The sequence below is a fragment of the Lissotriton helveticus genome, chromosome 12, assembly GCF_964261635.1.
Source record: "Lissotriton helveticus chromosome 12, aLisHel1.1, whole genome shotgun sequence".
Classification (NCBI taxonomy): Eukaryota; Metazoa; Chordata; class Amphibia; order Caudata; family Salamandridae; genus Lissotriton; species Lissotriton helveticus.
Window position 1 is genome coordinate 256,899,807 of NC_136073.1, and position 24,991 is coordinate 256,924,797.

General features: G+C 38.8%; 1 protein-coding gene across 5 annotated transcripts in view; it reads left to right on the plus strand.

The window, feature by feature from the left end:
• The window catches only part of NFAT5 (nuclear factor of activated T cells 5), a 787,967-nt gene that overhangs the window by 207,720 nt on the left and 555,256 nt on the right, over nucleotides 1-24,991 (plus strand). For all 5 annotated transcript variants that reach the window (XM_078670043.1, XM_078670045.1, XM_078670041.1 and 2 more), the window contains exon 2: nucleotides 6,189-6,323. In XM_078670043.1, the coding sequence (XP_078526169.1) occupies nucleotides 6,189-6,323 (135 nt within the window). The remainder of the gene's footprint in view (nucleotides 1-6,188; nucleotides 6,324-24,991) is intronic.

A 24,991-nucleotide genomic window follows, 5' to 3' on the forward strand; every position in this document is an offset into this window, starting at 1 on the left:
CCTGTGCTTGTTTATACCCAGCCAGCCACTCATTCTTGTAAGGGTTCTAGCTTGCTAAGTTGTATATTTCAGCCTTGCAGATTCTGCTCGGGTAACACTTAGGCTTTCTTGTTCTGAAGATTAAATAGCTCAATGATTCAGCTGAGATGTGTTTAGAGATCTGTTTTTAAAGCAAACTCCCTCCAAACAGTTTGAGTAAATTAGATTTTTATCCAGAAATAGCCAGAAAGGATACAACAGCTAGCAAGTATTCAAATGTTTCTCATATTTCTCATGTGGTTGTTGACACGAGGGAAGTTAAGACAATGACCATGTTTGGTCCACTGGTAACTGTTGTGACCGGGGCTTTCGTTTTTTTGGCACTGCTAGTAGGGGAACATGAGGTTACGGTTCTGGGTTAAGGTTTGGAAGCTGTTCATTTGATGGAGTGGTAAATGGACAGTAGATAGTATGGACAGACTAGCAGCTCTTGGACTCTATGCCACAGTTCAATGAGCAAGTCATCCGAGCTCACAGAAACTTTGTAACTGAAGAGCCAGCTGATATTTGGATAATTACTTTGACACATATATATATATATATATATATATATATATATATATATATATATATATATATATATATATATATATATATATATATATATATATATATATGGCTCTAGGTGTGTGTGTGTGGGGCTCGGGGGGTGTGTGTGTGGGGGGGGCTCTGGGGGTGTGTGTGGGGGGCTCTGGGTGTGTGTGTGTGTGTGGGGCTCTGGGTGTGTGTGTGTGTGGGGGGGGGGCTCTGGGTGTTTGTGTGGTAGTAATTGCTGTCTGCTGAGCTCATCCGTAGGGTTCAATAGGTCTCACATTTGCGAGAGATTAAGCTAATGGCAATGTAAATGACAATGCCATTTATTTATCTGTTTTCAAAACCAACACATAAATACAAATTTTGTCATTTACAATGCCAATAGCTCTAACTTTTCCAAAGGCGAAACCATTGCATTGTAAATGCTTGTTCATTGTGAGTTCAATGTCCCCTATATATCCGACCAGATAAACGTGGCACCTATTCTCCTATGGCATTCCATATGGAGAAGAGATACTGTAAATCTCACCCAAGATTTTATCACGGATTGCCTTGTATTTGAACACGTACAGAGGATCCCCTGGATGATGTATGTTAAAAACATTCTAAATATTCTCGGCTGGGGTACTCTTTTTGAAACCCCACACAAGAGCTCGACTATATCTAAAAGAACATTAAAAATTCGTTTTTTAAATTTCATAGCTGAAACTAGGCTTGCAAAGCATACTAATAAATATACGGTCTGTGCGTATCTGGAGAGCCCTATGCTTAATGATGGTGTACCATCATACTTGAAATTTGTAACAGATCCACGCCATAGATTCATTTTAATCAGGTTCTGCCAAAATCTTTTCTAAAGCCCTGCCGTGTTGTCTGTGTGATGGTGTCTCACCGCAGTCTGATTTGCACATTTTTTTCTTCTGCAAGTTTTATGCCGAACATCGCAAAGGATTTTTATTACCAAATATGGGTGAATATTAATTTAGGCAATGCCGCCCAGGATTGTATATTTTACGTATCTTTCCCGATCCTTTAATCTGTTATTGTGTTGCTCTCTTTTTATGTCTATTGCTAAAAACCAGGAACTTGCAAATTTATTGATATGAATTGTATTTAAGTTTTTTTTTAACTTGGTTTTATATCTGTATCTTTTTAACTATATGGTGTATATATGGACTTTTATGATTAATTTGAATTAATCGAATAAAGGAAGTTTGATTTGATTTAATAAATTTTTTTATCGAATTAAAAGGGGCCATCTTTAATTTTGTACAGTATGCCACGAATCGTTAGCAGAGCTGCAACTGATAACTTGTTAAGCTAAATTCCAATCGAAATTGAGCTTGGAAGTGGTGACCTGCAATCTGAAGGTTTGGCGAAAGGTGCTGCACTGCAGTCTGTCCTGCCAACAAGCAAGCTTATTTCTAAAATGTACTTTACATGTCTTGGGGCCATCCGGTCCAGAAAAATTCTTCAGCAAACAAATGCCATATTGAGTAACTGAGATGCGCTTGCTTGTGAGCATTTGATTGACCACACTCCTTGAACAACACTCCCAGGTGCTCATACATGGTGTCTTTCTATTTAAACACTGTTGATTTCCCAGGCACCCCTTATCTTCACTGTCTGGCCAAAGGAGGTGATTTTCCTTACATTAAGATGCTCACTCATTTAGGGACCTTTGAAACCCTAATGCTGTCTGATGTAAAAGTATTGTGTAGTCTGCATACTGTAGGATTTTCAGTCTGCGGCCTGCGAATTTGGGGGTGGGGTGGGGTGGTGGGAGGGCGGCCAGACACATAGACCCTCTCCATATCGGCCAAATTGAAAATTTGAGAGGCTAATATGCATCCCTGCTTCAGAACTTTAGTATTGAAGAGTTTTTATGAGGTTACCCACTTTGATGGTAACTTAATCTTAACTCTTGTGTTAGTATAAAGACTGATGATTTCTGTTAACAGGCAGATGGAATGTTCCATTTAGTTAGTTTGGCCCATAAATGGCCACATAAGATATTGTGATAAAGGCACAATTCAGCAATCGGCCCTTTTAAGGATATGTTTTCGGAGCCTGTCAAAGAAACTCTTCAGAATATGCCATTTGATGGTATCCATCTCTTTGGAGAGCAGGCCGATTCATCTTTGTTGGTTAAAGCTAACCGACCTGATCAATCTACCTAATAGGTCCCAGACTGAGGGCTTTATTCTACAAGGTCTGAGTTCAACCTGTCTTTATTTAGTGCTACCAGCACTCTTTCATTTCTGAGGTAAAGCACTGATTCTGTTCATGTTACCTTGCACCCCTCCAGGGGTGGCCTTTTTATTCCACTTGCGATCTTCAAGTAGGCGCTCATGATTAGCGATGTTTTTTCCTTTATCTGCCAGGTGCAGAAGTGCTTCTTAAGTTATCTACAGCGGATACATATGCTTTATTTGTATGGTATTTTCTTATGTCATGTCGAGCTGTACCTTCGCGGTGTAGACTATGCCCTATGTGAGATTTTGCCAGTACACTTTCATTCAGTGTTCCTATCTATGGCCATATACATTTTTGTCTATTCATATCTAATTCCCCGTATCTTTTCGTTGACAAGCAGGTTATTCTGCTTACACATTTGTTATATACTCTGCTTCCACTGATGTATATTGGCATGTATGGATGGATATTGTTTATAGATATGTAGTATAGGTATCTATGCTTTGACTGACATTTTGATATGTCTTCCTGTAGTTAGCCCTGTGGGCTTCACTTGTGTGCTGCTTTTCTCTGGTCCCGGGGTTGACTTTCCTTTTCAATAAGGTTCCTTGCCACTCTCTGGTCATACAATTGTCGTTGTACCCCTTAAAGGAACTGACTTTTTCTACCCCAAAATGTGTCTGTCTGTCTGTCTGTCTGTCTGTCTGTCTGTCTGTCTGTCTGTCTGTCTGTCTGTCTGTCTGTCTGTCTGTCTGTCTGTCTGTCTGTCTGTCTGTGTCTGTCTGTGTCTGTCTGTGTCTGTCTGTGTCTGTCTGTGTCTGTCTGTGTCTGTCTGTGTCTGTCTGTGTCTGTCTGTGTCTGTCTGTGTCTGTCTGTGTCTGTCTGTGTCTGTCTGTCTGTCTGTGTCTGTCTGTTGTACCTGCATAAAAAAGAGGAGGCAATCGGGAACAACTTTTAAGGCAGAAAGAATCTAAACACATTGTGTCATTAAGAACATGGAATCCAAGGGGCTTGAATCAGGATGAAGAACTTTACGTACATCTTTAGAACACCACCATGAACCAAGCAAAATAGATACCTAAATCATCTAGCAGATTACATGTGAGCTCACTAGAGAGCGTTAAGACATCAATATACCAAGAAAAAAGAGAAGTTGTGATCGTGATCAAGTGAAAATGATTCCAAATATTGGTATACAGGAACATTTGATAATCAAAACTGCTCACTGGAGAGCGATAAAGAATGAAAAAACTCGATAAAAAATAGAAACATCTAAACATATTGTCTAAATCTGCGAGCAAAGGGAAATTATGAGAAAAAGATTGTAAACGATAAATTAAAATGATTTAAAAACATTTAAAAAAATTGATGCCTCGGAATATTTCACAAAATGGGTTATTTTAAATCATTCACAAGACACGATTGGCACTTTGAGCACTGTTGCACTTTAATTGCTGAATTGCACTAGATATTTTATCACCTTTTAAATTGTTAAACTACATGTATCAGGATGCTTTACTAACAGGAAACAAGCTATGATGTTAGAAATAAAAGATGTCTGTGAATGTGAACATTCATCCCTTGATCAAGGTCCGAGTTATGGACCGAAACGCGTTGGGCATGGCAAGAACATCTTAGCAGGAATAAAGAAAAACGAACTAGATCCTAAGTGAGTATGTGGTCAATCATCGCTGCTGTTAAACCTGCTATAATATATATATATATATATATATATATATATATATCTAGCACATTATGGCACACACACTTGTCTTCTGTATTTCAGTTCTTTTCTTTACACAGTGTTACTCTTTATTCCGTCACTACTTCCAGTGTTGTTCTCTAGTAGATGGCACATGAAACTGCTCTCTATCAGGGTCCTGGTGACCTTTCCTGCTTCTGAGAGTTTTAACGTTACGGACCAAGAACCTCTTTCATTGTGTTCTTGGTTTCTTTTTCTATTGTTACCACATGGTCTGCTGTACCTTTACTCTGCATTTTATCCTCTTTCCCCTTTGGAGTGAGATAACTCTATACGTTACTATTCTTGCCTCCCTATTCGGGGGCGTTATTACCTCTATTGGGTGTTTCTTTTTTCTGGCTAAGATGGTTTCATAGCCATTGTCCCGTAAGGAGTGAAGGCATTTGCCTCCTGGTTTGCTGCTGTTTTTTCTTAATCTTCTTCTCTCAGTTAGGTTTTGTCTCTCTGGGAACAGTTTCCTACTTTTCATGCCTGTACCAACAAATAGTACAAATAGTATGTTTAATGTACATTAAATACACAAAACCTCTACCACACTATTTTAACAATACCAGCACGGAGGTATATTAAAATTCTTTTTAGCCCTCACATGCGAGGTATTTTTTAATACTCGCGTATCCATTCACTCCTGACCCTACCACTGACTACCCTCGCACACCACACATAGTGTTTACATCAGTGCTGCCGTGTATCCGTTGGATAGCAGCAAGCCGCGTTCTGTAGAGGGACGCGAAGACCCTTATGATGAAGCATGACACCAAGGGCCCTTTTGGTGTGTGAGTGGTATTTAAAGAACATCATGTGCTTCCCACCATTGTAGGAAACACACCAAACTCTAGACCTTATTTCCTATTTTTCGCCTATCTTACATGGGTGGATTCCATTTATTTATTAACTGTAGCTGGGGGTATCGAATCCGCCCCTTGTGTCCTTATGGACACATTCCCTCTCCACTCCCTCTTTTGATATATATTATATGCCATTTATCCCAATAAAAATCCAAGAAACTTCTCAAAAGCAAATTCATTCCTGGTTGTCAGAAATTGAACCTTAAGTGGAATTCCCCCACAGTCAACAGTGTGCAAGGTCCCTTAAAGTCTGTTTAAAATTTGACCTGTTATTTAAAGCCTACGTGTTGATGAAGGCACAAATAACTAACTTGGTACGGCTGTGGTTCGCTTATGACAGAGTTCTTACATTTTTTTAGTCCAAGGGAGTATTTATAAGAAATTGAGCTATGGTAATTGCCTCACTGAGAAAGCAGAGTGGCATGCCATGTATTTGCAGATGAGTCGCCGAGCAAAAATTAAGATAGACTTTATTTCCGAGCAAGTAATCAGCAGTCGTTTGAGCAGTCTGCAGGAGTTTCTAGAAATGTATTTCCTGTTTCCCTGTTTGTTGCAATATTAAGGTGACTTGTGTGAATGTAAAATCTACTTTTGTTCCTTAGTCCATGCGGCTTAACATGCTAACAGACGGTAAGTACATTCAACACAGTCTGTATGATATTGTTATTTTATCACCATGTTCTTGATGTTATGGAAAGATTCTCGTTCATCTGATTCTGCCTCTGAACCTCCTCTGCTTTAATGACTTATAATCTAGTCTCTTTGCAGAAAAATGGTCCTAACCAAAATCTGTCTTGTCTCATTTCTAGAATCAGTCTATGACCTTCTCCCAAAGGAGCTACAGTTGCCTCCTTCTAGAGAAACCCCAGTAGCACCAATGAGTCAGACAAGTGGTGGTGAGGCAGATGAGGTGGGATCACCACCCCCAGCTATTGTTGCTGCTGGTAAGCATTACATTTTTGCCATCTAATGGTTGTGTCGTATATTTCTCTGGCATCCTGAGCAGTGCTGGCAAAGTTTAAAGTATAAAAGCAAGTGTTCTAGGGTGAGGTAACTGTTTCTAAAGACAAGTGGCACCTTTTGTAGGCATATTTTCCTTTCACTGATGTTGAAGGCACATAGTTTGACAGTAATAGATAAGAGTATAGGGCTTGTCCCTGGAAAACCACTCATTGTAAAATGTCAACTATTTGGTGGTTTCAAACAAATTAGTTAATAGCTTGCTAGTAGCAGAAACTAAAATATGTTTTGTTCTGTTTTTTTTCTTTTGTGTTCTGTTTTAAACAATGGAAACCTCATTTTAATTAGGAGTAGTATTTAAGGTTGGAAAATGTCGAATAAACATTATTGAGATTGTTTAAAAAAAAAATCTTCATTCTCTGTCCGACAAGTGAAATATCATGACTTCGGATTTCTCATGGAAAGTGTTGTAGAAAATGCCAGCTATCTAGTGAGGAATATTCCCGCCATTAGAGCCATTCCCTAAACTTAATGGTTGATGGCATTAGTGTATGCCTTTTAGTTCCTTTATTTTTGATAACTCACAGTGCTTAAATTGCTCTTGTTTGTTAAGTAGTATTATTTATCTCACCCTTATGGATTTCAGGCTTTACGCTTGTTCACGACACTAATTGTTTGCCTTTAAATTTAGTTCTAAAAATTGTGCAGTTAGTTCAGTAGTGATAAGTATTATACAGAGCTTCACACCATATTTTATGCCGTTTGAAAGCAGTGTAAGTAGCAGATGTTAATATTACCCACTTTAGTGTTAAATAAAAGATGCTTTAAATATAATACATCCTTTAGCAGAAAAATCTAGGTATTTTAAGGGTTTTGCCTTAATAAGAAAAATTGAATGCTCCCCATGCCTCGAGTTTATCCTGAGTTATAGTGATATATAAAAACGCACCGCCTCACAATTACATTCATACATACTGCAGATAGAAGCTTTACGGCACTGCTCAGTGTTAATTTGCTGCCTGAAATGCACAGCAAAATCTGTGGATTTAATAGTGTCCAAAGGACGGTATTAGTCCGAGATCTACATTTACTTTTGTGATCACTTTGTTACAGACTATTTTGTTCTACCAGTTCTTGACTGGCTAATTGCTTAGAAAATGACACTCTGCAGCTCATTATGGTCTACAAAAATACACAATCACTCTTTAAATCCACAGATGAAAATTGATGATTTTTTTCACTGACGTTGTTCTGTGAGCTTTTACTGGTTTAAATATACTGAAATATCTGTTGCCTCCATGTGCCCTGGCCAGTCAGAATCCTCTATTGAAGCCTGGAGCTAGGTAGGAAAGGACGGGTAGGTGAGGGGTTTGTCTACTGGGAAAGTGGGTTGGGGGGATCTCAAGGAATACCGAATGATATCGACATACGAAAAGAACCTAGTGGTTACGAAAATAAATCAGTTTTCTTTGACTTTGCACTTAGCAAACTCATAAACAAAATTGTAAAGACAATTTGCACTTAGCAAACTCATAAACAAAATTGTAAAGACAACAAGCGTTCGAGGGCAGAAACAGCAATTAAAAATAAATGTCACATCATGGAGGGCATTCTTAAGAGGTAGACAATTTGCATTTTAGTAGCAGTGTCTCTTTCAACCTATTCAAAAGTAGCTATAGGCTTAACATGTCAAAAGTAGCAAAAATACAGCCAGCGAAAAGGTGACCTTGACAGCGTAACTGCAAACACAACTTTTCCCTTGTGTTCTGTATAAAGTATTGTATTTATTCAGCCTGCCACTGGACTTTCTTAGTAATCATTTAAAGATTTAAATTGTGTTCAATTAAGTTAACTTTGTTTTAACAAAGGTTACTGGTCTATGAGGAAAATAAAAGTAACGTGAGACCTTCATCATTTGTTCACAATGTGCCTTCTGCAATGCGCATACATTGTTTAATCTTCGGCTCATTTGCAACTATTAAGTAATTTTTCAACAAATGGATATCTGTTTTTTCTGAACAATAACAGATTTCACATAAAATTGGAACCATTTGTTTGCCTTCCGGGCATCTTTCATCCTTTCCCTTTTAGTCTCCAAGCAGAGGGATTGTTAGCCTCATACCTAATCGATTCCTCATGAATCATTAAACTTATTATATTGGTTGAGGCTCATAATGCATGTGCAGGCTGACCAGTAAACCTCCAAAGATTCCTGCTGGTCTGGAAAGCAACATCCTTTGCTACACATATATTCACTGGCACAGAGAGGGGCTTCTTGAGGCTTAATACATTTTATGATGAATGGATCCAGGAATGTAGTCAATAAATAGCATTTGTGATGGTTGGTGCTACATGTGAGCTGGTCCTGTCTTCTAGTGACATACCACAGCTGAGCAACTTCCATGAAATAGTTCTTATTTACCGGAGAGCTATGTTCCTGCTTGAATTAAATAACGTGTTTCTGGGTTTCCCTTGGGGAATAGAAATGCTTGATAGAAATCTGCAAAAGCATATATTACTTGGGATTTTTGTACTGGTTTACATTTGTGCATTCATGTAACTTAGAGATGGTTTCTACGTGTAGGGCTCTTCAGAGTATGTGCAGAGCTATTTGAGAATATTGTGCCCGGAAAAAAGCACTTAATCGCTTGTATGGCACAGAAAGCAGTATTTCTGCACATCTACATTATGTTGCACATAAAACTCACAAATTATATTGAAGCTCTGTGTGACATAAGTTAGTAGTAGAGACTTCATTACTCATTTTCACTCAGGAGGCTGTTATTTTCATATTTCAACACTTTCGTTGGTTTATGATTCAGACCTTGGAAAGTTATTTTTTAGCAACACTTCACATATGCTGCAGTGACCTTTAAAATTAGTGACTGCAGTTGAACTAGGTATGGTTGATGTTTGACGTTTCTAGCCCCATCCTATAGAGTACAAATTGTGTAATCATTGTCACGTGGTCACAGCATCTTCTTAAGATGTCCTGGAACTATCTTAAAATATTGTTTTCATCTGCCAACCTAGCCTATTTTGCATACAAGGATTCATGCAGAACAATAACAGTCGATTCTAGGATTAGTGCAGTTTGGTATATTTTTCCCAAAATAGCTTTGGTTTTTTACAATGGATGGGTCACCTTAGCTGCAGGGTTTCTTTAAAGTAAAATACTAGCTTTGGTTTTCTGTTTACTTTTTTTCAGTGGTAAAACAAAGTAAAGGATGAACATCTGTGATCTTTGCCGCTGTGAACATTTGCAGGAATTGATGATGATTTCAGGATGGTGGTGGTGGTGAGGGAGGTGATGTCGCTAGGTTTTCCATGAACAGCCATAGGACTCTGTTATCCATTGGGTACCAAGGGTCCAGCCCCTCATGGCATGGCACAGACCCCAGTGGCAGGGTTGTCTTAAGTTTCCATTCCACAAGAGCAGAGCCACACCAAAGCCATCTTCTGCATCGGAAAACAAGGATGTAGTCAAGCCCCACATCTGCACATGCTGCCATTAATTCTTTGCAAGTTGGCATTGCAACAAGGCATGTTTCCTACTGGTCTCCCAAGATTTCAGGGGATCGACAACACTAGAGCAGACAGCCTAAATATGCATCCCTGATAATTACTTGAATGGAAGGTTCTTCAGGAAGTTCTTGAAACCCCAACCTTTAGTGTTGTGGCCATCCAGCCATTGACTGCTAGTCACGTAAACTCAAAGTATGATATTTTTGCCTCTTGCAGAGGCACAAGCGCTAGATTACTAGGCAATACCCTGCTGTTTACCTTAATCCCTGCTTCTTGAATAGGTTGATCTTCTCTTGAGCATGGTTCAAGGTTAGCTTTATTGTCTCAGACTGAAAGCTACTGTCACTTACGACTATTCTACTGGAGTTCTTGACTTGCTTCTTTAGAACTCAGTGGAGGTTTGGTGTTATAGATCTTAGTTAAGGGTGTCCACATGGGTGTAATTCCTGACATTTGAGCAAAAGAGCATGCCGCATCAGGGGCAGTTTGCTCACTTGAAGAGATTTTCCACAATTTGGACGCCATGCACATTTATGTAGATTGATCAAGGGATCTACAGTCATTGGACTAGCTCTGAGGACAATATGCCAGGTGACCAAAAACCTTGCAGGCGGTGTCAGATGGAGTATATTATGAATCACCCATGTTTTTTTTGGCTTGAAACTTAACTTCCATCCAATTTCAAGGAACACTGCACAAAAATGGTGTCTGTGGCAGTCTTAAGGAATGTGCCTCGCAGATATTTGACAGGTGAGCACATTGCCTACACTTCCAAACACATATACACTCAAACACTTTTTCTTAGCACTGTGGTCTCTAGGTTTCCTCCCGAAATGATACTATTTTGGGCAGAAAGTTTTACCAAAATCTCTTTGCCCAACCCTCCTTTCGTAAAGATGTCAGTTGCCTCCTTCATCCCTTCTTAGTTGCAGTGAGATCTACCAACAGAAGTAGAAATAGAAAGAGTCTGGGTGTACGAGAAGGATAAGGTTAACGTTGACTGTGCTAGTCACGGTATGTAGACGTTTTTCTAAAGTATTACGATCCAAACATGCCCGTGCATTGGATCAGAAATTATAGACTGACTCCTTTTTAAAAATATATATATTTAAATAATTGCTGAAAAAACAGATGAAGAAGTTTTGTGTATCATCAGTTGATAATGTGATAAAATCCTTAGTCATCATAAAGGTTACTTTATTTTTCTTCCAAGTTATGGAAAGACTAGTTATTCATGTGTGTGATACACTGAGCAGTTTACTTCGTTTATCAGGCAGCAAGAAGCAAGAGATGCGCAGAAAAAAGGCAAGAAAGGTGCAGAAAGATTGCCTCTGTGGGGCTCTAACATTAGAACTAATCCTAGTTTTTGTTTCAGTATAGTCCTGTGACTCTTTCTTGCAGATTCTTTCTGGGCCCCTCATCCCCGTAAGTACTGATGTTTACTGACAGACAAGAGTCCATTTCTGTGGAAAGCTGTAACCTGGACTATCCTAAGGAGATGACCTTCAATTGAACACAGTAACCTTCCAAACTGCCGCTTGTTCGGTCTTATGTTGTTGGTTGTTTCAGATTAGGAGGACTACAAACTTGGTTGGCTTAATGAAGCATAGCATTTTCTGATAGCTCCAGGGGACCATAAAGTAGGATGCCTTGGCAGTCATAAACACACAATAGATGTACATTTGTGGATGCACATTATTTGACAAGTGGCATCACTGTCAATTGTTGGGGAGTTGGGGGAGCGGGGGGATTCCGTTGGTTGGTTTTTCTAGGGCTATTAATCTAGAGATTCAGCATGACCACATGTACTAGTATGTGACTGACAGTAAAAGCATTCCTTTATTTGCGCTACATCAACAGCATGTTAAAGCCCAGTGTTTGCAACTCAAATTAAATTGTAGTGGATATAAGAGAATGTTAAAAAAAACACAGCTGTTGCAGAATAGATGCCACTCTCTTACTGCTTGGGTAACGATTACTAAAACTGAATTGTTCAGTCACTCAATCTGGCTGCCAGAAAACAGTCATGTATGAAATGCTAACGACAGATGGCCTGCATAAAATTAACTCCATTTACACATTACTTCAACTTGATTCTCAAAATGAATTTCCAGCTTTCCCATTCATTGTATCTTGAGGTCTCCCTCTTTTGTGCCTGTATAGAGATATACGAAGTAGTTAGCACACATTCCATTTTACTTTAGTTATGTTAGTATGGTTAGAAAACTGCAAGTGTACTTATAAAAACAAATTTAAAGCATGTATTCCATTAAAAAAAGCTTGAAAATAATTATCTGTCAAGTTTTTGCAGTCGTGCTTTAGAATGGCTGGTCGTCCAGATAATGACATCAAAACATGCTCAACACCTGGGTCTGGAAACATCCCCACTTTAAGTAGCATCTTCAAGCTCATGTTTGTGTGTTTGTGTTTGGAAATTGGAACAAATGCTGCAGATACAGGATGAGAATGTAATAATTAGAATTATTTATCTTCAGCTGATGAGGCATTGCATGCACAGTCTTCTTTCGTGTTCCTAATCCTTTTTGCTATTGTTCTCTGCCCCATAATACCGTGCTTAAACTCGTGCTATCCCGTGTTTCATTGTCGTGACACCATACTTGTAGACATGTGGGATGGATGGATGATGTTTAAGAGTATTTCCTGATTGAGTGTTATGGATATTAGCTTTGGTGAGAATTTAATTAGTCATTCTTAGCTGTAATTGTTTTGACATCATTCTAAACCGAACTTCTTATTCTACTCTTTCTGAGTCCAGTTTACCATCAAAGTAGCTTATTATTTTTTTTTTACTGGTAAAACACCTGAATATATAGTCAGGTCAATTATGAGTTATTTCACTTCGGACACATTCTTCTCATTGTCAAAATACATTGTTGTTAGGCACATACATTTGTTTTATTAGTTAGCAAATGCAACAGAGATTCATCTTCAACCAGCGTCCATTTTGCTGATTGGGACTACAACCACACGCAGCAACACAGTCGTGTTTCTCAGGTAAAAACACCAAGATCCAACCTGCTCATTTTTTTCTTTAGTGAGTACAATATTGAGGCAAACTTGAGGCAAGTCTTTTTAGTCAAGTGGGGATGGAAATCACAGATGAGAACTTTGAAAAGGTGGGGCCACATATAGTACTATGGGGGAATCCAGAACTGCGTAACCAGAAAATATTAGAGTCTGGCTTTTTTGTGTGACCAATCTGCCATTTGTAGTGTGTTTTCCAAGTGTTAAAACTGTTAATAGCTACAGTAACCGCAGCCTTTATTTTCGACTGCATGGAGTTGCTCAGTCTTCTCTCCCTGATTATGCAAAAGCCGTGGAGAAATGCATGGCCCTTTTGAAAGCTTCATGCTTACTGTGCCAGCTTAGCCATGTCAATTTTGATTCACAGTTCTTCTGGGTCTCAGAGCAGGACCATTGTCCGTTAGAAAGCTATCTATTTACAGGGATATTATGCATCTTTGCCTATCTTTGCTTGTAATCTTAGTTCCTAAGATGCTTGCTTTATCTCCATTCAAACCCAACCCTAATCGAAATAGTTGGCTATTTACATAGCAATGATTCATTCTGCAAGAGAAGCTGAACCACAGTTATGTGATTAGATACTCCACAACTAGACCCTACAGTGGTAGAGAAGAGAATAATCTTCATTGCTGAGCTAATTAAAAACATTACAATGGTTTGATTTCAGTAATGGCACATAGTCTGCAAATGCCAATTATTTGATAGAACAGTAGAATTTAAAATAAATGACAAAACCTGTACTTGCTTTGGAATATTCTGTTCTCAAAGGGCATATAGATTACTGCATTCGTTTACATATGCTTTGCACATCTAGAACAGGAAGTATCGTAGTGAATGTTCTCTGGCTGAAGACCATGAGTCAAAACCTACAGTTAGCAATTTAAATTGTTTCAGTTCTATTAAGTTACGCTTAATTAATGAGAATATTTTGAACGCTTAAAATCAAACAAGGGTTCCGCCAATAAGGCATTTCGGAGCAAGCTTGGAGTTGAGTCTAGTAGCTTCTAGTCTGGCCCGTTTAACATAGGCTCTTCTCTTCATTTGAGAAGTCATGATAATACACCAGCAACACCACCTCTCCTTTGGGATTCGAAGGTAGAAGGGATATAATTGTGTACTTCTCAGAGCAAAGTGAATGTCCGAGGTTTTGTTCTCGTATTTTAATTTATTAATTCCATTCTTGTCCGTTCGTTTCTGGTGTTTCTAATAAGAATTTCAAGTACTGGCTGGCGTTCAAATGCTGTTATTTGGATTTCTTTAAATCTTCCAAAGATGTCTTGTATTTGTTGTCTGGTTGGAATAAGACGCTTACGGGTAACACACAAGTTTCCTTCGGAAGTGAAGATACTTAACAAATTGAAGGAAAGAGAGCAGAATAACACTAAAAACAAGCATTGGCAAAACCAGTATGTCTGTGAGTGCAGGGCTTTTACTTTTGCCAATAGTTTTGTAAAGCATAGTCTAAGAAAGATCAAGGAAAAATATATATTATGAGGAAAAGCAAACCCATATATTATGGTATATAACATTTGTACTTTAAAGTCAGTGTTTTCAATTCGTTATAAATGGATTGGTAAATTTCTTTTTTAATACTGTTCTCTCGGGGAAAGAATTAAAAAAGAATAAGTGCCAAAATGAAAAAGGAAACACTTGACCGGGCCTGATTTACTTTCCCTGGCATTCAGCCATTTGCTCCCCTGCAGTATGTCAGGGAGCAGACCCGTGGTCTGCAGGAGACGTGTCTTTCTAAGTACACCTTCTGCTTCAAATGCCAGCTGACTGAGTGCAGTGGATGGCCCTTCCTCAGCCCCATAAAAGCCTATATGTGCCAAAGTTTGCGCTTTGATGCAATATATTGAATACAGTAGATAAAACAAAAATAACCCCAGAAGTCTGGTCTTCAGCCTTACCCCAGCAAAATGATCCTGGTTACCTGGCTTTTGCAGAGGGGTCAGAATCAGCATAATGTGATCGGTGAGGCAGGTATTTGAGTAGAGCTAGAAATCACATGCTCTCTTATGGAGTGCTGAATGAAAAAAGAAAAACGTTGTCCTCCCACAAATGTGAGTAATGGGTAGATACCAGTCAGCCATTCAAAAGGATTGCAAAGAGGATATGCTGCAGGGAGGGACAAATGCAAGAAGAGGAAGGTAAGCCATTGGATAAGAAGGAAGTAAATGAGAATGACCGTAAATGATCAGCAAAGGGCAGACTGGAAGCCCACTGTTGGCGAACAATAGGTATTTTACAACCTAACCGCTTTGTCTTGTAGCCTTGACTAAAAACTCTTCTCTGAAAAGACAGTGTCACTTCAGTAGAATAAGGAGCATTCTCGCATGGATTCGCTTTGCTTCCATGGACTACTTCCTTTTTACTTTAATTGTCTATTGAAGAAATTGCCTTCCCTGTACTGCACAAGCTGGTACAAGCAGTCTTTGAATAGTATACTGCATGTAAACAGAGTTCCCTTTGGCTGACTCTTCATTGTTTATGTCTTGGGTGTGAGAATCTAGTATCCAATGAGTTTTTGTTTTCTGCACTTAAATTCATTTGAGATCCCTGATTCATTGTCGATTTCCAAGAGGAACATACACTAAAATTGTATAAGGAGAGTTTGGTGCTAGGTGTGGTATCTGAGTCAGCAGTACCTGCTAATACCCATGAGAAGGCCGTCATCCCAGCACTGGGATTTTCTACTGCCCTTTTGTTAGTGAGAAACTCCAAGCCTTCAACACTTCGTTGTATTTCCAACAGTGTTACCTTCCAATTGATGATGGAGACTCAAATTGGTTTGTATGTATAGAGGAAATAATGCTCCAACACATCATTAGTGCTACTATCCCATTTCCTTTTTGCTCACTGTTCCACCAAGGGAACTTTTAGGTCATCAGCATCTGCTTGTCTGGAATTAGATAAAATAGTCAGTGTTTGCACAAAATATCACTGATGCAGTTGCACAGTCCCTGCTTTCTGTCAGTTTCTTAAATAATATGAAAGAGACTTTTGCTGGTTTGTTCTAATTGTAGCCTACACCAACTACAGCCTCTGTCAGCTCCAGATTGTTAACTTGCCCATTGATTTGTACACTTTATCTTGCCCTTCTCCAGCAAACTCATTTTTATGTTGTCCTCATTCATCATCAATTGGTACCTTCTGATTTTAACTCATGAAAGATAGTTCACCTGATGCCTTTTGTGTTGATATCTTGTCTCTGAACCACTGGGGGAGGCCTGAGTCACCTGAACCACGTCAATGGTCCGAGAGTTCAGAGTTTGGTGTAATCATGAGTGATCTCTGATCAAGCCAAAATGTGACCTAAGGATGATTTATTGATAAAAAACATGCCCTCTCCAGCCCTGATACATAATTAATTCTTTTTAATCAGCTCTTGAATGTTGGAGGTACTGTTCAGAACCATTGTTTGCACATCTCAAGTCTGACCAGGAGGAATAACTTAAACAGCAGCTTGTTATCCTTCGACTGTAATCAGGATTTGAAAAATCCTCTTTATGGCGAACCAGAATAAATCAGGACTAGCTATTTTTAGGGCCTACTCACCCTTTCTGGTGTGCTTCTTTGCTCCCAAAATGAATGAGCAATAAAGATGCCTTCAAATTTTTCTGGCTTGACACATTTGCTTGGCTTTCAGAGAGGGAGACCAAAAGTCAGTTGGTCTTCCTACTTTTACTTTTCTTTCTGTGACTAAAGTTAGAGGATTTTGTAAAGGGAACTGTGTGACAATCCCTTTGAGACCAGTTCATGGATCAAGTACATTATAGTTAGGTCAGTGGATTATTAAAGTTACTAGACCTGCAGGTTAATACGTTTTTAAAATAATTTTTCGAAACCCTCTGTAATACACAGTCAGCTTCATTAATTATTCTAAAGCTTAGAAGTGATGGATTTAACTTAATTTCTTGATTTTAAATTTCAAGGAAAGTCTTCCCTTTACCTTTCCAATAATCTCTGCAACTTAATCATTTTAGAGATCTTCTTTGGTATCCAGTAGATTCTGTGAAGAATAAAGAAATTATTTCCTTTCAGTGATGCAGACTTTACTGTATTGTAGAGTGTAAATAAGGATACTTGCCATAGGTTTTCGAGCTCCAGCCTTGCCTCGCTCCCATATTTTGTGGGGTGCACACTGCCTCATGTTCGCTGCTTTGCATAGTCTGGCACACCAAAGTGAAACTTCTTTATCATTGGTGCTGGATTTTGGCGTTTGAATTCCACCTTTGATGGGGTTTTTGTTTTTTTCCATAGTTGTTGCAAACCCCATGAGGCACATTGTAAATAACTTAGGCTGGATAATGTTCCTTCCATTTGTACCTTCAAAGGTTCCAGGGAAGCAGTTTTTTAAGATCCACCTTAATATGTCTCCTTTTTTAAGTGGTCCACTCACGTAGTCTCCTAGGAACTCTGGTAAGCCTGCGAGTGCAGAATCTTTGACAGATTCCAACTGGACGGTATCAGTGGTAGGCTCCGAACTCCATGTCATTGTCTTGCTGCTGCATTTAGGACTTTTAACCTGACATTTTTGGGACGCAAATTTATAAAGGAGGTTTGTTGAGTAAATTCATTCTGCCATTCCTTGGAACATCAGTCCCAACTTAGAATTATCTGGGCAAGAAATTATTATTATAAAACTCTTCAATTGGAAAGTCCAGCAATATGGTTGAAAGTCTGGCATTGATGTTTGGTGCAAGTTGAGTAGCTACCGGCCCTCTCTCCAAGAATTAAAGTGAAAAATAGAAAAGAGAAACATCTCAATCTCTATATTAAGTAATAATATGCATCATGTGAATAAGTGTGTGTAACCTACAATCATTTTTTTTATCGGTCTCTACATTTTCTTTTCACTGATTGAGGTGGTCAGAACCTCTACATTATGAAAATTATGCTTTTTGTTCTGACACTTTACTATTATAATTGCTGGGAAACTCATGTGCACTTTCCCTCCTAAGTGCTGCGGTTCCCCCATCCTGTTGTCCAGCTCTCATTGCCTATCTTATGTGGTACATTATATGTCTGAGCGTATTGTATATGAAGAATCTCCAACCTCCAGTGACAACTTCTTCAAGGCAGTCTTAAGTATACATTCCTTGCTGTGTTGGTCTGAAAAATTATTAGGACTTTACTGGGCTTTTGAAGTAGCTTATCAAGGGCTGTTGTTGGATTGTTTTGGAAAATCAATTCTATAAGAAGGGCCTATTGCAAAACTTTTAATTATGTTATTTTGTAGTCCTTCTAGTACTTTTAGTAACCTTATGTTCTTTCAAGAGAGGTTTTTGATTTTTCTCTAGATTCTCCATAATAAACTTCTCCTGAATCCTAAATTGGGCAAATTCCTTAGTGTTTCTTTTTATAACATACGTTTTCTGCATGGCTGTTTCTAATAATCTGGTGCTCTTTCCACTCTCATATATATGTTATCTCTCAAGCGGATGCTATATTAAAACATCTTTTACCCTCAGCCATTGGATTCCCCAGCATGGTCTTTAGTGTATTATTTGTGCGGACCAACACTCCTTTTCATTTAACACTTGGGGACTTGAGTGAGATAGTTGATTCGGACACAATATTCTTGATTCAGATATTAGATAGGGGCACTTTCATCCAATGTCGTGTTTTCACTCTAGTTCCATCTGTAAAACTGGTTTCATCTGGTATTTCTTTCTATATTGGCACCTTTAACATTGTCAGCCTTCGTGTAGTATTGAAGCTTCCTTGCTGAATTGATCTATTAATTACTTTGTGGCCTAGACCACATTCGGAGTCTTGTGAATTAAAGTCCTTGGATGTAACCTGCTAAACTCCCAAGGATGAACGAAAGACTTCAGAAGACTTCAAAAGAAAATCAAGATCGTTGCTGATCCTTCTAGGAGAGTAAACTACTAGCAAAAAAATAAATGCACTAATCTTAAGTTGCCAAATCCAGGTCATAAAAGATCATGGGTTCACACAGCTCAAAGGGTAGAACTGGGTTAAATGTGTACTGAGAAGTAAGTTCATTAATCAGAGGATTAAACAGAATCAGACATTTTCTTCAAGTACCCGGTGACGTGTAACAATTGCAGGAATTTAATTTGATACTTGGACAAGAAACTAAAACACCATGTAAGGTAGTTTTCCCCAAAACATTGGCTCAACTGCATGTGTAGGGATATCTGTGCATCCAGCTGGCAACATTGTTGAATAAAAAGACATGATATCATAGAATAAGTGTGGTACCCTTGGCCCATATTCATATGTGTGGAATTTGTGGAGCACACAGTTAGCAATAAGATTGTTTGGCACTAGTTGAGTAACAGAAGAGCACTGAATGTTCAGTGTGGTGTAGTTGTGAATAGAACTAATAATTCACAAATAACATTATTTCACCTTCCAAGTTAACAGCCCCTGGCAGTGTTCTGTGGTAAATTTTCAAATGTAGATTTGAGGGTATTCTCTCTAAACATTTTCAAATACCATAATTAATTATATTTAATTTCAAACTGGCAAAATTAATAGTAAGTGCACTAAAAATCAGTGAATAATTTAATTTTTAGTGCATCATTTGGGCATATTTACTGGGTATTTGCTCACCATCTTTTAACACTACATTCCTTATATCAGTTATAATTGTGTTGCTGAGTCAAAAGTATAGCAAGTTGAAACTGAGCTTCCTTCACGTATGTTTTTCATATAGTTCTTAATCGCTTGTTCTTCACACAGGCATTATGCAACTAGTTGTATATACTGGCATGAACAATGTATAGTTCATATCAACAAATATTTGCAATGAGCTTCTAATGCTGTCATATTCATAATAAGTATTAGGATTTCATTCAAACTTATCTCATCAATGTTTGCTCTCTTGTATTTTTTAGTTCAAAGTCTACTGATCCACAGGTCTTATTTATTAATGTAAGTTTTTTGCCCAACTCACAACCGATTACGTGCTCATTTCTCAAGGACACCTTTCAAGGTCTGCAAATAAAACAATGTGAATGCTTGCTTCTACAAAGTACCTGAAATTCTTCAAATATGTAGCAGCCCTACCACACAGTCTTTTGTGAATTCCAGGTACACTGTGTGGTTAATTTAGCACAGTACTTTCAAGCATCTTTCTACCATTACTTATTCAGTGTGCTCCTCGATGTGTGCCACTTCAAGTGATGGCTGGCAATCCACATTCAATTAAACTAGGTTTATTCGGCCTTCATCTTGAAGCAATGTTTACCACTCGAAGAACCAAAATCCAACACAAATAGACCAGGGTAATGCTTCATTGCAGTTGTGTTTACCTTTTCAGTTATTTTTTAAGTGAATTACAGTGTTAAAATTTTGTTTTTCATTACCTATGTCGAATCTTTCAAATGTTAAAATTATTTTCGGTTTGTATACTGTGTATTTCAGCTGTTTTTTTTCTCTTCTCCACCTTTAAAAAGATTCCATATTATAGCCAAATGAATGCACAGAATGTAAGAAGTTTCTCGAGGATATTTTTCTTCAAACGAACTATCTATTTTTATGGCTTAAAGTTTTATCTGTTCTCTACGTTCCATTACATTGTTCCCTGCACATCTCTTTCGATTTCAATATTCCAGATTTCCATCAGATGTTGTCAGTTTTGCAAATTTTGTTTAATGCAGGAGTGCCTTGTTGATTATCATAATTTTTATCTGCAAAATGGGAGCAATTATTTTTTCTTGAGCTTATTGGGGCTGATAGTTTTTATTTTATTTTAAAGTGAGAAAAGTTCACCAATATCCAATCTGCTGTCCAGCTTTCTTCAACAATAGTACATTGTCACATTAGATTTCGGAGCTTTTGGTTAACACCTATCAAATTTGTTTTCATGACATTGTGTATCACTCTTAAATGTCATGATAGGCTCTCTCTCAAAGATCTTCCAGTGCTTCTTACTTAGGTTATCATCCAGATATCCCAGCCAATATACTCTAACTAGTTTGACGTGTAGCAACATTTTTTTTTGTGTTTTATTGTTTGCTTTCGCAGAATTGTTTAGTTTTACTTCCATATTTAACTAATGTTGCTTTTCTGCAAGCATATACCATGGAGGGTTTGTGCTTCACCTAACCAGGTACTCTTGATATTTTTTGTGGAGACCAAGTGTGTCTTTCAGGCCTTTTGCCTCTTTAAATTGTTTGTGTACTTCAGATTCTAACTTATTCAAATTGGCAGCTGCTTTGAGGATGTTGCCATCTTTTCAATCCCTTAGACATCACAGATTGTGCTGTTTACTTGAACCTATAATGTTTCTTCTTCTTCTTGGTTAGTGTGTTATTATTCTGAGTGATTAATTGACTTGATACTCTCTGTAACATCCTATTTTGTTGTTTTGTTTAGTCTTATGCAGACCTAGATTTCTTTTATTTGTCCTGAAATTGCCTTTCTCACATATTATTTCTGTTTGGAATGTTCTTTGCCATTTACCAAGGGGGCAAGTACAGTGTGCATGTTGTTCAGATTCCACCCTCAGTAGTGTGCATAACCTCTCTGAATCCAGTCTGTTGGCATCACTGTAGTGTCTGGTTTAGAAACCAATACAAGTCATATTCATGATTCTCTTTATCCTTACTTCATTGTTTATTCTTTTCCAGATCAGGATCTTGCTGTCCACGTAGCAATTCCAATAGCTAGCTTCCTCTTCTGATCAACCATACTGCCATCAAACCACTGTATAAATGATCACTCTTAAATGTTATGATATCCTTTCTTTCAAAGATCTTCTAGTGTTTCCTACTCAGGTTATTATTCTTACATTATCACACACATTCCATTCAATACTGTTCAAATTGTTTGATAAGTAGCTCTGAATGCCTAAAAAGACGTTAGTGTTGACAAACAACAAACCTTGTCCCTCACATGGGTTTTCAGTGAATAGGAATAGGTATTTTGTTTAGTATAAAATCAGTACTTTCAGATTTTGTTTCAACAATGCAGATGATTTGCTGGTCTTGTACCAATTGAGCCCTCTGCTTTTTAACATCTATTTGACCCCCTTGATCTTTTTAGCGGAGGAGCTGGGAGCAAAAATTATAGCTTACGCGGACAACACCCAGCTACTATTTACCTGGAAGGACTCTGATCTGGGCACTAATACCGCCTCAGAAGTGCCTCTCGTCCGTATTCCACTGACTTGCACATGCCCAACTTAAGTGCAACGAGGACAAGTCGGAGGTACTCCTGTACTCCTGTATGGCCGGTTCCCCCCTGCCTTCAGAGAATCTTTGTGGCCCCCTGATTTCCCCTGACCTAACTCAGAGGGAGGCCCGGCGAAAAACTTAGGGGTCTGGTTCGGTGAAGATTTCCGGTTTTCAGATCATGCTAAAAAACTTACCGGAGTTTGCTTCGGCACCCTCAAGGCTTTATGAAGGTTTTTGCCCCTGCTACCAAGGCAGGCTAAAGAAATGGTTGCCCGTGCCCTTATCCTTTCCCGCCTTGATTACGCCAATGCGTTGTTCATTGGCATCCCTGGCTATTTGTTAAAGAAACTTCAAATCCTACAGAACACTGTAGCTAGACTTCTGTTCAACATCTCTAGGAGATCTAGTGTTCGGCAGCATTTGCGGGATTTACACTGGCTGCCCGTGGCCCAGCGGGTGCAATTCAAAGCCCTTACCTTCTCATAGAGCCCTTCACGGCCTAGGGCCATTGTCTCCTAGGAAGCGCCTTGCTCTGTAAATGCCCAGCAGATCCTTGCGATCTGCCACTCAACGCTGGATGGTCATCCTGCGGTTTACCAGGTCACGGCTGGGGGTCAGTTCCTTTCTGTCAAAACAGCAGCTGCCTGGAATGCTCTCCCCGTGGACTTACAGCATACCCAGGACTTCCGCCTTTGTAAAAAACATTTAAAAACGCATCTTTTTAATCAGCTTATTTAAATACTCTTTGCCCTCTCTGCCACAGCTTCACTTACGCGCCAGGACACTCTTGAGTATTTGAGCGTAATAGAAGTCTTTTATAAGATAACAATTAGCATCTGCTTTTACCTCACTTGTGTGTGAGGGGCAATGAGCTTTTCGCATCAATTCTCAAGTCACTAAGCCGTCTTGCTCCCATAGACTATAATTCAACTTGTTAGAAATACGAGTTCTCATTAATGTGATGTATAAATGGTCACAAATTGAAGAAGAAACACATTGACAAATTCTGATATTCTTTGTTAAAGCATCAGCCTGAAATTGTATCCATGAGAGTGCTAAGCCCCCCTCCCCCCTATGAATTTTAACTCTTAGCCTGTTTGACTTAACATGTTTTTGGAATAGTCCTTTAAAAAGTATCTGACGTTTTCATGGTTTATAAACAATCAAAGTTTGGAATATGTTTCTTGTAAGGTTTGCAGTGATTTTAGTTATTTATTAAATACATTTAAAGTGAAACTTCATACTGGGTTTGAGTGTTTAAAATATTTGTGAATCCCCACAATTGAAATGCAAGCAATTGCATTTCATTCCAGAATGTGAGCAATGAATAACCCAATATCTGCTGTAAGACGAAATCTGTTTTTTAAAGACCATATTGCAAGATTCCAGAGGGTAGGGGACAAAATACTAGGCCTTCACACCTATTCTCAAGGTCATTTGGTTGATGGTGGGGCAGAAGTTGAAAGGTAGAGAGTTCCACAAGCTGTAAATAAGAACTGAATAGGAGTGCCCACACATGCTAGTTAAGATCATGGATTAGTGAAAGAAAATAAGTCTTGTTCAGAATGTAGAAAATTCTTTAGTTGGTAGGGAATACGCTCACTGATCAAGAATGGCGGTTGTTAAGTGTGGAGATTGCTGTGGAATTGGCAAAGTACTTTGGCCTTAATTTCTCCCATTAGTAAGCCAATTCCGTGCTGGTACGATTGATGACTTACTCTTGTGTAGAGGCTGCAATCAGTAAAATACCCGCTGTAGTCTGAATTTGAAATTTAGATACCACATATAGTGTTTGATGAAAGATTAACTTTCATTACCGAGGTCCAAGTGGAAGAAGAGTGGAACCAGGAATGCATATTTGGTAAAATCAGGCAGAGGCAACTGCTCTAGCCTGGGCAGTGCTTAGAGAAGGGTGAGTGAAAACAAAACCAGTGTCTCTGACTGATGAACCAGATAGGAATAGCCTACCATAAGTTCCTTTTTCCTACAAAGCCACTTCTTTTTCATTTACTCTCATGTTGCCTCCATGCTGCATAGAAAATGATAATCAAAAAACTCAGACCCTTAGACACGCGGATTAGACTTGAAAGAGTATTCTCCATGTGAGGGTATAAGTTAACCGAGCATAATGGTTGAGCTAACAGACACACAGAGATTTTGTTACCAGTGCTCCTATACCTTAACACCATATCTCTTGTCGAGTTAAAAATATTTTTACATTTGGCTGCTTGTATGTAGTCTTAAATCTGTCAAATGGTCACTTCGTATATGTGCCTTTAGGGCTTTTCAGTTCAACTATGCAAAAGAATATTATCGCAACCCCTGTATAGAGCATGAAAACCAGCTGCTGGTTCTGGTCTTTGTGTGTATAGGTAATTTGACACCATCTGGTACTGGAGTTACAAGGTACTAATTCTAATTTTCTGCAAATTTTAACAGACCTATTACATAGAAAAGGTAGCTCTAGCAATTTTCCTGATTAAACTTCAGTGGCGACTCAGAATCTCTTCATTTGGCTGACACACTTTGCCATAAAACAGACATAATCCGAGGCATCAAAATTAGGGATTTAAAAACCAATGTTTCAGTGTAGCCTGGAATCTGAAACTGTCCTAGTTTTTGTGAGGCCCAGCATGATCTCAATTCATACATTTTCAAGAGTTTCCTTTAGTTCTCGGGCACTAGCATCTTATTTAGGGTCCGATTAGGATGGCGGACGGACTTTGCCCGTCTGCCATCCCTGTGGTAACGGGACCGTCCGCCACGTGGGCAGCTGTCCCGCCGTGCCAATTATGATGCGCCCGCCACACTGGCGGGCGCATCATGCATTTTTAACATTGCGGCGGGCGGTGCTGAAAACACCGCAAGCCGCAATGTTAAAAATGCAGGCATGCATTTGCATACACAAAGCGGCAGGCACCGCGCGGTGC